At 42.7% G+C, this 14871-nt stretch overlaps 1 protein-coding gene across 1 annotated transcript; it reads right to left on the bottom strand.

The window, feature by feature from the left end:
* Nucleotides 1–3040: 3040 nt before the first annotated feature.
* On the bottom strand, nt 3041–14679 carry MRPL30 (mitochondrial ribosomal protein L30). The gene is made up of 5 exons (XM_080916878.1): nt 14618–14679; nt 8384–8461; nt 7013–7093; nt 5518–5664; nt 3041–5298 (listed from the first exon to the last, which is right to left on the bottom strand). Exons 2-5 carry the CDS (start codon nt 8432–8434, stop codon nt 5095–5097), a joined length of 483 nt encoding a protein of 160 aa, XP_080773004.1. The 5' UTR covers nt 8435–8461; nt 14618–14679; the 3' UTR covers nt 3041–5094.
* Between the last annotated feature and the right edge of the window lie 192 nt (nt 14680–14871).

Below are 14871 nucleotides of genomic sequence, written 5' to 3'. Positions count from 1 at the left end.
GTAGAGCAAGTTACATCCGTGAGGTACTGAGCTGGTCCCTCTTTCAAGGATTAATATTAGCCCATTGCATTCGATAGAAGCAAAGAAATGGTTAAAATTATAAAAGAAAAGTTCATCTCCAGAGTTTTCAATCAAAGTAAGCTAAAGAAAGGAAGGAAAGAAGGAAGGAAGAGAGGTGAGGATGTGCAGCTGTTTAGCTACTTGAGTTCTTGCCTAGCATGTGCAAGGCCCCAGTTCCCATTTTATTACAAAGAAAAAACCCCCAACTTCACGTATGGATCCTAGGAAACCTACATAGACATAAATGTAATTTCTTTGTGGTCAGTATGAATATCAGCACACAGCATGTGCTTGGTCTAACTGGGCTTCATTTTAGCCCAAGATTTTAATGATCATCTATACTCTACCAGAATTACTAATCAGAAGTGAGCCTTGATCCCTTTTGAGGTATCTACCCCAATTGCTAGGACTCTGCTTGTGGGATCCACCGCAGGGCAATAGATGGAGCAGAGATAGTTCTCTAGGACACGGGTGCTGGTTGTCCTTATGGTTGCCTAGTTGGGAGAGGACACGATAACCTGTTAGATTATGAGGCTTTTGGCATCTGTGCCTAGTGGCTCCTGGGTTTGTTTTTGTTTGTTTGTTTTGGGTTTTTTTTTTTTTTTTTGAGATGTTTGTTGGTTATTTTCTGCCTGTTTCCTCTCTGAGAAGAAACCAAAGGTTTACTATCCTTCCTTTAGCCACTTTGGAAAGAGCCAGGTAAACCTTACTCTGCCCAGTGATGGCTCAACCCAGCCCCAAAAGGGACCAGATCAACCAGGAATTATTAATTTAGAGACAAGGTCTCGCTCCACATCCCGAGATGTCCTCAAACTCATAGAAATCCTCCTGCCTCAGCTTCCCAAGTTCTGGTATTACAAGTATGAGCCCCATACCTGTTGTGTAATCAGTTCTTAGGATTTGACAAGGCCCCAGCTTTACCAACTATTAAATATTGTTCTTGTCTCTGCATGTATGTATGCAGACTGAGTGTTCTTCAGATGGCCATGGATAATTCCTTTTGGGTTTTTCCCCTGGAAGCATTAATTTCACCCAACACCAGCCCCTTTGATGTCACCATTGTAAAGATCGCTAATGTGTAGGCCAGGTATCTCCAAACAGGAAACATTCCTCAGGTTCTTGTTCTGACTGCCACTCAGAGATGTCTTATAGGAGGCAACATAGTAAAGGAGTCTTAGTTTGGCTCCCTCCGAATTAGACCTGTGACAAGAATGTGGGTGTAAGTAGTTATTGGGGACACAGAAAACACTGTTATAAAGCGGTTCAGTGATATGGAAGGAGAGAATAGCGAAGCATTTGTCACCAAGCCGCTACCGTAGTTGGCAACGGGACTCAGCCTTGCAGGAAAGCCATGAGCAGTCTACCTGTGCTGGTGCAGAACTGGAGTCTTCACAGAACCTCTGAGAGCCACTGGTGGAGGCACCTCCCTGTAGGGAGAGGGTATCATTTCTTGCTAGTCTGATGTGCTAAATGAGCACAGCTGGGGGAACCCTGCTCTACATTTCCAAGAGTGAGAAGCCAGGGGCACAGTCTGGAAAATCAAGTGAGGATTCTGACAGGTTCAGGGGCACAGGAGGTACTGGCAGCATCTGCTGTAGGAGAGACCAAGCATCGCTCCAGAGCTTCCTATTTCCGTTTCTGACTGAAGAACATGTTACAGATAATCTTTAAATGCACAAGCCTAGGGCTGGAGAGATGGCTCAGCGGTTAAGAGCACTGACCTCTCTTCCAGAGGTCCTGAGTTCAAATCCCAGCAACCACATGGTGACTCACAACCATCTGTAATGAGATCTGATGCCGTCTTCAGGTGTGTCTGAAGACAGCTGCAGTGTACTAATATATAATAAATGAATCTTAAAAAAGAAAAGAAAGAAAAAGAAATACACAAGGCTATTGTGTCCCCGGTTCCTGTGCCAGGCTTCTGCAGAATCTAGTATAATGGCCAACAGGACCTAATAGTCTCCGTCTCCATCCTCCTTCCACCAGTAGCTCAACAGCCAACTCCCAGGAATCTACTGAGAACAATGCCTAAGATGTCAACCCAAATGTCCATTAAACTGTCTTGCACCTTCAGCTGTCTCAATTTCTTTATATTGTTGCCTGTGTTCCTCTCAAAGATAATGACTGCGCATCAGGTCTTTCATTGTAAACTTTACTTCTCACTCTTAAAATTTTCTCTGGAACTGGGGTGAAGAGAACTGTTATAGCTTGGATCTGGAGCCCTCCCCGCCAAAGCCCCCAAGTTCAACCCTTGGTCCCAACTTGGCATCAATGGAAAGAGTGGAACCTTTAAGAGGCCGGGCCTCCTGAGAGGTTTTATATCCCTGGAGGACATACCCTGGACTTGGATATCAAGCTCCAGCCCCTCCATCTTCCTCCTGTTCATTTCCAACTGCACAAGGTTAGCAGCTCTGCTCCCTCATACATTCCCTACCAGGACATGTTGCTTTGATAAAGCTTCGTGTTTTCTTTTGTGTAGCGGCGGAATAAATGTTTTAAAATGAAGCAAACCAACATCTCCCTATGCAGCCCAGGCTGGCCTGAGACTCCCAAGTCTTTTTCTCAATCTCCTCGTGCAGGTATGCATGATCATGTGAAAGCCATACTCATTGTATTTCTTTGTAATCACTGCCCGTAGTATAATTATTGTTACTGACTAACAGTTTTTCCATAGAAGGAAACTAGCAAACAGAAGATGAAGATTTAGTGCCTACAACTGCCAGAGACCAGCTCCAGCTGAAAGGCCAGGGCTTGCAGCGGACAGAGGCAAAGCTGCAGGGGAAGATCCAGTCGGGTGGGGGCACCATTCAGTTTTCTCAGTATGGCTTGACCTACTCTGACAACCTGTGTATCTCACAGGCTTTATTTATACACAAAGTCGTTTTCTCAGAAACTTTAATCATCGATTAACCCAGCTCTTCAAGATACACTTTCTTCTTCAGTCTTCCTTGTTTACACGAGAATGTCAGAAGAGGAGCAAAGCAAGCAGACAGCTATCTTACAACTAAAAAAGAAACATTGTGATGAAGCCAGTTTTCTTTAAACTAAGTATCTTCTTCCTTAAGACTGGTGTCAAAAAGCCTTGCAGTTACAAAAATACTAGACAGGATGACTATTTGAATTTGATTGTTTCTGTTTGGCACAAAATTAACAGATCAGAAGTTATTTCCTACTACCTGTAGTATCAAGCTTGGCTTTTTACAAAGGTTCAAACTCTCTGGCCTGTTTAATTCTTCCTTTCCTTCCTCTATATTTTTTACATTTGACATAAGACCACCATCCTTTTCTTAGATTCATTAATTGTGTGATCAAAATACTGTGCAGCCCCTTGCTTAAACAGAGGTAGTCTGTTTTTTGTCTATAATATTAAAAAAGTTCAGGTCTGACAAGTCTGTTCAGGAAGGCAGGCAGTTCACTGAGCCAAAATGCCTTTCTGTGTCTCTGTCGTGAACTTGTTTTAATACGATTCTTATTTTTACAATTCTGTAAAGAATAGAACAGCAGTATTCCTATTATTTATTTATATAAGTACACTGTAGCTGTCTTCAGACACACCAGAAGAGGGCATCAGATCTCATTACAGATGGTTGTGAGCCACCATGTGGTTGCTGGGAATTGAACTCTGGACCTCTGGAAGAGCAGTCAGTGCTCTTAACCACTGAGCCATCTCTCCAGTCCACAGTATCCTTACTTTGCACTCAGGAAGGTACCAAGGCGTGTCATTAATTGTGTGATAAAAATCTCTTCCTGTTCACACTAGTTCCTTGTTTCTAAAGTTGAACATAAAAACCTAGTGATTCAATTCATTTGTCAGCTTCTAGAATTTCCCTAAGTTTTCCTTCTTTACTATTTTTTCTCAAATTCTGTCTCATGCTTACTAGTAAAACTCATTAATAATCTAAACATGTATCTAAATAAGTTCTTGGAAAGACTCAATTTTCTGCAGAACTGTTTTTCCCAGGGCACTTGTTTACAGCAGCTTCTTCTTGTCCCAACTCTAGCTTTCAGAGAGAGGCCTTCAGCAGTGGGAAAGGTAAGCATAACGGTATCGAATTTCTACCCAGGGCAGTGAAGGCTCAGCCCAGGTCATCTAAGCTCTGGAACTTTGTCAAACAGTGCCTTTGGGACACTCAGCACGTCCATAAGATGATTCATTTTATATTTTAATAACTGCAATGAAGTAAAAATAGAAATAATACACAGATCAGTTCTCAGTTTGCTGACTGCCATTTTAAGCATAAACTTTACTTAGTGACTGGTGTTTTATATCTGACACTTATTAGAAAAATGGTCAGATGATCACCACAGGCCAGACCAAACCTCTGGCCAGACAAATGTAACCCTAAGCAGAAATATCTAAATCAATAATTCTTAGAGACATGTGGTTATAACTAAGGAACCAGTCTTTACAAAGTTTTAAGACCATGTAAAGCAAAGGAACACCAAGCTGAAGAGCTTGTCACATACAGAGCCCTTGGGGTATACTACAGGGTGGACCTGTAGATTGTGAGAAGCCATAGCTCCTGCCTCCTCCTGGCCACACATGTATGTAGCACATAGTTTAAAAAAACATTCCATACTAAACTGGCTAAATACCAGCAATGGTGTGACATGACAGGGGATCGTATAGGAGGTCTTCAGGAAATATGCTACCCACGCTTGGATTCCTCAGAGCTTAGAACCAAGATAAACCTCCTTGCCCAATAAGCTACCCAAGCCTTGGGTAATTTGTTACAGCAACACAGGACTGACCACTACACAGCTTCTCACATCTCTAGAGTTCAGTGAGGAAGCAGTTAACGAAGAAAACAGCTTCTCCATGGAGACAATGGCAACTGTCAGTGTGAGGGCCTCATTGTAGCTGATCAAATAATGCCGTTCTTGCCCACTGTAGACTAAATTCTTAGGGGACAAAGGGAGAGAACTAAACAAGTGATAACATCAGGACTCCATCAGCGGAAATGACTGGATTCACACACTTTAATGAGAACGGTTTCCTCAGGAAGTGCATCTGTGAGCTGAAGCTGTGTGGTGTCAAGACTTTGTTTCCTGTTCCACAGGCTTCAGATGCCACTGCACAACCAACTCTCCAGTGCTCTTGAGGCACGTGCTGGACATGGTCTCTTCTGTGGGAAGTCCCTGTGGCAGCTTCAGGGGCTGGATGCGTATCAAATGTTTAACCACTTTCAGCTTTGCATTCACTGACGGGATGTTCTTGTGAATTTGAGGGCTGTGAGCCTAGGAACCAGAGGAACAATATCACAGATCAATTTAACAGGCAGTGGTACCATTTCAGGAAAACATCGCACTGAAGGACCATCCTTCGTATACTAACTTATGAATAGGTCACACGACGTGACACATTTAAACAGAAGAGACAGCAAATGCCCACAGTGTGGGTTTCAAGTATGAGCCTGCAGCCGATCGGCCGACTTGGTTATCAGGGTCGCTGCGTACCTTCTGCAGTCCGAGCATCTTGATCGTCTCTTTTTCCCAGTATGGACGCCTCTTTGTACTTCTTACTCTTGTAACAATGTGCAGCTTATGAGGGTTCTGGGGGTCTCCACCGTATTTTTCATGATCTTCAGGTCTAGGCTGAAATACCTAGGGAGGGAGGGTCATGACGGGTAACTCTCCCGACTTACACTTTTTATACATTGCCTATGCCTTAAAACGTGGACAAAACTGTACAAAAGTTCCTGATGATCCCACCCCTAATCTTTCTGTCCTCCCCAACCTCAGCTTGAACAGTTAGAAAGGGTCTGAGAATTACGTTCTTTAGCTTCAAGTTTTTAGCATGGGACACTCAACCATCGCAGTCACTATGAGCAATCTCCCCAGAGCTGACAAACTCAATTCTGAAACTGAGGTTAAGTGGTAAATCTTGCCCTCTATATCCTGTCACTTCAGGTGACGTTACACTCTAACTGTGTGGGATTCTGGGAAATGTAAAACCAGAAAGTGGGTAAAAAGGATCACTGGTCGCTAGGATCAGACATTGTGGGAGGCAGGACACGGGGACATGTAGGGCAGTGCACAGTCCTGTGTGACACTGCTGTAGTGAACACATAATCTTATGGATTCACCAGAGCCCACAGCGTGACACACAGAATGCAGACGGACCCCGAGTGCACATGACAGCCTGCAGTAATGTATGAAATGTTCCATCTATGTTGATGGGAAACTGTGTTAGAGAGAGGAGGCCTCCTTGCTTTCTGATCATTTTCTTCTGTATCATTAGAATGCTTTACTAAATAAAGTTCAGTTACCTTAAAAACAAGTGAAACCCAAGCAAAATAAAATCAACAAATCAAAGGAGAGCTTCGTCTGTATGGCTGATTCAGGAAGTGAAAACAGAGTCACACAGGGCCAGCCTGACTCACCGTCTTCTCAGGATGATGGTGATAAAGATCACAGTATGTAAAGGGAGACCCACGAGCAGAATACACAGGACAGGAAGTAATAAGAGCCCATTCTGAGATGGAGAGATGGCTCTGTGTTTAAGAGCACTGACTACTCTTCCAGAGGTCCCGAGTTCAAATCCCAGCAACCACATGGTGGCTCACACCCATCTGTAATGAGATCTGATGCCCTCTTCTGGCGTGTCTGAAGACAGCTGCAGTGTATACACACACACACACACACACACACACACACATATAAAAGAGCCCATTCCTACAAAACCTGGTGGGGTGCTTCCAAGTCTACACTGTTTCTATCTACAGGCATGTGCACTAGCAGGCTGGGAGCTGGTCCACTCCCCAGTAGCCCCATAACAGTAGGAGAGAACTGAGCTCAGGATTGTCTTCTAGGCCTCCACACACAAGTGCATACTCATGTGCACAAAGAAACACAGACACAATGCAACACACAATGTAATAAATTTGCAAATAACCTATAATCGTATAAAATTGGTATCTAAAAATATTCTTTAAAAAGAATCAGGTCTTACTTTATCTGGAATTCTTGATCTGGTAAATTTGTGACGAATCCACTCTGTACCAATGAGAGATTCTGCACCTTTCTTCACAGTCTGAAACAGAACCGTTTGTTATTTAGAACTCTGTGTAGTGTGAAAGTCTATGTCCACAGGCCTTTAGGTGACAAGTGTCTGATCTAACATAGTCTACAATAGCTAATGTCTAACTCGGCTCCCTCACAATGGACATATCTCATTGAAGCACTAATGAACAACAAAGCAAAACCACACGCACTTCCCATCTAGAGTTGGCAACTTCCTTCAAGTTTGGGGCAGGCCTACAGGGTAAGACAGTCTTAAAACCAACGTCACACAAAGCACAGTGAGTGTCCCGAGTCCTAACAGCACCACCAGGCCCAGCATCACCTCTTGACTTTACTGCTCAATCCTCCTTCACTCTTGCTATTGGATACAGGGATTCACTGCAGTCTTTCTCTCCCAGCCTTCCCTGAACTACAGAGCTCACAGCAACAACTAGAGGGTAAGTCTTGGACGGGGTGAGAAGGAGAAACCTGGTCCTGCATATGCCAGAAATCCTAAGCTTCTAATCCCGTTTCTTTTGCTTACAACACTAAGCAAACTGATCCCAGAGGATCAGTTTCCACAGGACCAAAAGGAGACCATAGTGAGTTCATGAGCCAAATGGAAGTAGCTGACATTTAGCCAGGAGGTGTTCTGTATTGAGACCCAGCCTATGTCGAGTCTGTACCCAGTCTGGTCAATATGTGTACATTAGTTATCCCAATGTACTCTCTAAACACTAGGAGAAGATTCTTTTCTTTAGGAGATTGCTTATCTTCTACTTTTTCTATATTTGTTTGACTGTAATTGAAGGGTTTCCCCTAAAACTGTAACATTAAAACAGACCACGGGGAATCAGCAGTAGCCTTTTTTATTGGCTTGATCTACAGGCAAATGTGTTTTGAGGTTGGAAATCTTTAGGGGAAATAGCACATACAGCAGACATAAACAAGGGCCAGGTATAGTTCGGCTAGAGTGTGTGCCCTGTGCTCACAGGGCTCTGAGGTTTTGCACCACAACTACAGCAGACCTAAACCAACTAATTTATATCAAAGGGAGCTTTTAAAAAGATTAATGTGCTTTTGTGTTTTGTAGTCAACAAGAGAGGACAAAAATAAAAATACAAACTCTTAGGCTGAGGGCATAGCTCAGTTGGTGCAAAGCTTGCTAGCATGCATAAAGCTGAGTTCAGTCCCCAGCACTGCACAAAACTGGGCACTTGGGGAATAGAGGCAGGCAGAAGTTCAAGTTTATCCTCAGCAGTACAGTGGGTTTAAGGTCAGCCCTAGCTATATGAGAAACCCATAGGAAGTTAAAGCTTACCTGTAGTCTGCCCAGAGGCCTCTGAAATACTGAGTGCAGAACCCCAGCCATAGGTATGGTAAGTCTTCTCTTCAGAGCCTGAGAAGTAGAAACACTGCTGGTCAAATACATTAGAGATGGGCAAAGTTCCCCTTCTGTATTGATAAAACCACGGTAGTTTATGTATTAACCACGGTAGTTTATGTATTCAACAACACTATTTCCATCTAGTAAGCTTAGTGTCCGTGCTCATTCCACAAAACTGGAAAATGGGGGTTTCTATCACCTGAAACTTTTCACAGTGTAAAGAATATTTGATCATTTTTCTTTGTCAGAGAAATCACAGAAAATGCAAAACTAGACAAGATGGAAGAAATTCTACCTCTAAGAATCAGAACCAAGTGCCCTCTTATTTTACATATGAGGAAAACAACTTCCAGAAAGCAATCACTTTCCCAAGGTATCTAGCCATTAAGAAAATATGTACAGGCAGACATTGGTGACTCATGACTCTGACCCTACACTTGGGCAGCCTGGGGCAGAAAGACTGAGTCCCAGTCCATCCTGGATTGCATAGCAAGAACTTGTCTCAAACGGGCGGAGGAGGGGGTGGGGTGGGGGGAAGGTACATGTACTCCAACCCAGTTCTCCTACCTAGTGGTCTAGTGCATTTCCCCTAGATCATTAATTTTTCTGTTACAATAAAAAAACAAAACAATCAGTTTGGGGCTGAAAATATGGTTCAGTTGCTAAGGCACTTTTGTGCAAGCATGAAGACTTGAGTTCAAACATCTAATACCTGTTGAAAAGCTAGGTTTGGTGGCTGTGTCTATAGCCCCAAAGCTAGAGAGGAGTATTATAGTGACAATTTTAGAATTTTGGTTTCTTTAAAAACACAAATATAAGTGTTTGATGTTTGGAATTCTGGGAACTTTTCAGAGGGCATATAAATGCTAGAGCCCCAAGAGATGGGGGTTTTTGATTGTGGTTTGTTAGTAGCTGTGGTCAAATAAGAAACAAAAGGAAAGAAATCAGATTCAGGGATTTTCTTAATTCCTCTTTCCCCTCTATCCTTGTTTCTTTCCTATCTAGTGTTAGGGAGAGGATAAAAGGTAAAAAAAAGAACCCACAAAGTAGCAAAGACAAGCTACAGAGCAGAGACACGCAGATCCAGCCAGCCCGTCCAAATTGGAAAGCTCTACGTTGTGAGACTCATCTCAAAAATAACATGGAGAATGCCCAGAGAAGACATTTTCTGGCCTCCACATACATAAGCACACTGCTATGTATGTATGCATGCATGTATGTATGTATGTATGTATGTACACATGCACACTGCTATGCATAATGCACACACACACACACACACACACACATACACACACACACACAAAGGTCACCTTTTTGCCTATTTGTGTTTTAAAAAATAATTTCTTCAGCTCTCAAAAAGCTGTATTATTCAAATAGGCATGAAGGAGGGGTACCTTAAAGCACACCAAGGGCAGACAGATGAGGTTCATGAACTGTTATGTATACCTTGGGTAGACTCTCATGTGAACCATTTTCCTTCTCAAGAAAACAGTATCTGTCTTACAAATAAGCAATGTTATATAACATCAGAAATATTAGCTCTATGCCCCAGTGACCAAATCCCAGCTCACAATATCTACAACCCCTTTTTTGTGATGTCAATGAAGTAACTGTTGGAAGAATCATCCTCAATGCTACCTGAGAAGAGCTGCCCAGAGCTACAGTTATCAGGTGCCAAGCTACTCGATTACACTTCTTCCAAGTTAAGCTCACCCGTGAGCCCAACTAATTCAGCATCGCTTGCTAGCTTTCCAGTTACGTTCCAACACAGTCCCCAGAACTAGCCTTCTTTCTGCCTTCCCCTCTCCCTTGCTTTCTTTTCCCCCTGCCTGTCACAGTAGAAAGTCATCTCAGTACATTATACCTCTATGCTTAAAATCGTCCAAAAGGCCAGATTCCTGCTGAAGGGGAAAGTTCATTTTAAGAAAGGAAGGAAGGCAGGCTAATCTAACCCTAGTATAATGTATCAGCGCTGGAACATGTGTTCAGCTAATCAAAAACACTGATGTATATGATATAATTATAGACATGTATGTGGCACAGCCATATCCACAGGAAACGGTGAGAGTCGTGAAGCCAGCACAGTTGTCTGACACAGGTCCAGCAGCGCTGAGCCAAATGCTGCAATGGCTGTCATTCTGTCTCCCACTTTTGGGTTTTGGTCTCTGTTTTCAACATTCTTGGCGACTTTCTGCATTATGGCTCGTTTTATGTCTTTTCCTGAGAAAATTATGTCTGAGTCTTGGGAACATCCTAAACTTACTATCCCTTCTGCTTTTAGGGAAATAACTTTATCTGGCCCTGTCTGGAGTCTTCCTTGTGCCCCAGAGATAGTGATAAGCACAAATGAGCACAAAGCTAGGAATTTCTAAATGAGGCTGTGACCCCAGGAATCTTCTTGGAGCATCCACCCCTGAGCAAACTCAAACAGTGTAATTGGACCAGGCTAAACTTATGAGATCATTGACAAACTCCAACTGACCAGGAGAACTGGTAACAGATTAAAGGTCTCCTTTTAACAGTACACTTAGAGCTCTTTGAAAACCTAGTTTAAAGATAGGGGTTTGCATAGGGCACACCCCTGGAGGATTAGAACTCAATGAATAAGATGGATTGTCTAAAATAACCTTTCCTACTTTATAGTGTAGGTGATGAAATGATATAAGTGAAAGAAATTAGGTATCAGTATTTGATATTCATAAAAGCACCAGTTCAGGTATTTTCTGTCTGTATGGAGTGCTTTAAACTCCAACCGCTAAAGTCAGGCTGTCAGATAACAGATATGTTTGCTTTGGCAGACATTCTTTAGATTCTTTGAATTAAAGTTATAGAGTTGATAATAAAAATAAAATCTGTTCAGTTGGTACATTTTAATCCTGCCTGAAGTTGTAACCCAGACATGTAATGAAAAACCAAACACATGTCTGAGACAAAATTATATAATCTGTATTTCTTAGATAATCGTTAGTCTGTCTTTGTTCTGTGAAACCTCTATACAGAAAGAAGCACCCTGATTGCTAGTCAGTCAGAGCTGCAAGGTTCCCCTGACCATCGAGCCTGACTTAATCCTCTCTCCAAGACTACTTATCTTCTCTCAAGAACCCTGACAACCACTGGGGCCTGCACATGTATGTATACGCGGGCTTGCTCTGTTTGTTGAGAGAACCCAGAACAATTACACCAGAAGCCACAAACACACCCTTTGTTCAGATAGTGATACTAATAGCATTCTCTTCAAAGGAGCCATTAGTGCTCCTTCAAGAGACAGCTGACAGTCTGCTGCAACCTAAAGAATCAGGAAGTAGCTACTCAGAAATGCAAACCCAAGAGAGCTTATTAAAGAGACACAGACACAACTGAAAGAACTCCCAATGGCCAAACTGGAGTGACTGTATTTAAACAAATCCACAAAAAAAGTATCAGTTTAAAACTGGAACCAAAACAAGTATGAATCAGTCCATGCTTACATACATAAGTAAATGAACTGGAGCACTGCTCCCCAGGAGTGCTGTACAGAAAATCAGGGGATTACTGTTGTTAAGGAAAACAAACGGACATGTAACACTCCACCAGGAGATCAGGGATGCGGAACACCAATGGTGATCAAAGTGGGCAGCAGCCCAATCAGGGCTACATAGTGGGAATCTGTAGCAAAGCAAAACAAAATGTTTCTAGCACCTAACCTGACACCAGGACATGGAATGAAATAATTTCTACCACAAAGCCTGTGCATTTAACTCCACAGGAAAACCCCTGATGGAGGGCCACTGCGCATGCTGCAAATTTTAGGTCAACTTGCTCTAAGCTCTGCTTGAGTTCCTATCCTGACTCTATCATAGTAATGAACAAAGATGTGGAAGTGTGAGCCAAATAAACCTCTCCTCCCCAATTTGCTTTCTTTTTTTAAAGTCATGGTGTTTCATTGTAGCAACAGTAACCCTAACTAAGTGACTATAGAAAAACATTTCATTAGTACATTTTCAAATATCTCACTTCTCAAAACTGCCAAAGTCATAGAAATCCAAGAAATGGGCCAAGAAGAACCCAAGAACTACAATCATTATGCACAATATACAATGCATTGGTGTCTGAGTTGGATCCTGGAATATAATTGCACACCATGCAAAGCTAAATATATCTGTCTGAGTAAAGCAAATGAAGTTAATAATATGCCAATTTGGTTTAGCACCCTACACTAATATTTGACATTAAAAAGAGCAACTGAGCAAGGAAGGTACTAGACCCTATACCAAGCTTCACCACTTCTCTTGAAACCTAAAACTGGCTAAAACTAAAGTTCATTCACAATAAAATAAAATAAAATAAAGCTGGAACTAGGAATGTTTCAGAGGCAGAACGTTTACCTGACATGGATGAGTCCCTGGATTCAACACCCAGTATCATCTTCAGTGTCTCTCCATTTAACCAAGGCGGAAATCAAAGTCTGTAATCCTCACATACAAAGTTACTGCATGTCACTGCCAACCTCCTCCACACCATGCGTCCCTATATCTCCTACTACTTTTCTGCTTCCTCAGAGTGGCTGGCTTTCCACCATGGCCTTGAGCCAGCCAAGCTGGAGGTCTTCTTCCCTACAACTGGCTAAAACAACATGGCTTTTTCAGTGTTTGGCTCAGACCTTCTCTTGTCAACAAGGTCTACCTGGATCACACTGTTTCAGTGCCTTCACCAAACAGCTCAACATTTCCCGTCACACCACTGCTAACACCTCATTCCCTTGCCTTACTTAAATACTCCAGTTCTATTGTGATTTGCTAGTTAACCATTTAGTGGCTGTCTCCTCTCTAAATACAGGACAGTGCCAGAAGACAAGGATTTTATATTTGTTTTGGATCTGTTCAAGTCAAAGATGCGTCTCTCAAAGCAGCTTCTGCACTCAAGATTCTCGGCTGAAGTTTAACTCTCAGATACAAGCAGGCATCGGTATCAAAACTGCTTTAGGCTGTTGTTCATTTTGTTTTGGTTTTGGTGGAGGAAGGTAGGTACTGGGGAATGAACCTAGAGCCTTGCATACAGAACTTACTTGTTCTGAGCTGCAGCTCATTTCAAAATTTACATTTCAATAAAGTAGACATTATTCTTATTACATGTGCAACTTTTGGACCTTGAAGCAATTACACTGCCATCTACTGTACAACAACTTTCTTCTCTACTGTTGCAAATACCAGAAGATGGCTCAGTCACTAAAAGGATTGGCTGCTCTTCCAGAGGACTCACATTTGATTCCCAGTGACTACATGGAAGCTTACAAATGTTTCTGACTCTAGTCCCAGGGGATCTGACAAATCTGGCCTCAGTGGACACTGAATGCACATGGTGTAGATATGACAGGCAAAACACCCATACACATAAAAACAAACTGAAAAATATCATTTATCAGTGAGATCTAGAGTCTATTTCTATTTTCTAATATGTTAATATATGTGTATACACAGAAAAACTGGAAGTTGGCAAAGCCATTTTTCTTCTCCTTCACCCCCAACGTTTTGCTGGGATTTTGTTGTTGTTTTGCTTTTTACAATGACTATGCAGGTAAACGGCTCTTTACCGCAAACTACAATATCAGCTCGTAGGTGGTTCTTTCATTTCTTTCTCTTTCTAAAGAGACAAGGTATATATCTATAACGAGGAGTGGACAGTCCTGAAAATGTAGAACGCAGAATTTCCCGTGAAATCAACGGAGTTCTCTAAAATCAACAAATGTCTCTCTTACTCGAATTCCCAGGGAGTAAAAGTAGTAAGCAGCCGGCCTCTTAGCCACAACGGCCTCTTAGCCACGAAAAGCAGCAGCTTGAACAGGTGACAATCAAAGTAGCCTGCAAAATCACTGTCTTGAATAAACAGCAATTCCAAAAACTCAGCATTTTAAGTCGCAACAATTTAAAATTAAAGGAGTTCCTTTCTTTAATTAAAAAAAAAAAAATGTCAATGACCCTTGGATGGCACGGACCTAGATCTACACAAGATTCTCAGAGACACACGCGACGCAGCAACCCTCGAGTAAAATGACAACCCGGCTGCTTTTCAGACGCTCAAGAAATGGGTCTCTGGGACCTCCAACTCGGAACGGAAACAAAGTCAGTCCCTAACTGCAGAGTGTGTGTGAAAACACGCAACGCCTCCAGCTCCCGCGGCCGCACTCACCAGCGACCGCTGTCTCCGCTCCAAATGTCCCTGCAGCCGGAAGAAGCGGAACGGAGGCAGGAGGACCCAGTCCGACACTCAAATCACGCCGTTGCTGTCACAGCTCATACGGTTCTTTGGTTCCGGGAAGGGCTTTTTTGGTCCCGGCCCATTCACAAAGCGCCGTTGAAGACGGCGCAGGCGCAGCGGCGTCACGTTTGCGTTTCCTGGAAGCGCAGCTGGTCAGCCCTTGGAATTTGCTGGCAGAGCCTGGG

This window comes from Micromys minutus (assembly GCF_963924665.1).
Source record: "Micromys minutus genome assembly, chromosome: 5".
NCBI classification, from domain to species: Eukaryota; Metazoa; Chordata; class Mammalia; order Rodentia; family Muridae; genus Micromys; species Micromys minutus.
The sequence above is the reverse complement of the archived record's forward strand: the minus strand, read 5'-3'. Positions and strand labels throughout refer to the sequence as shown.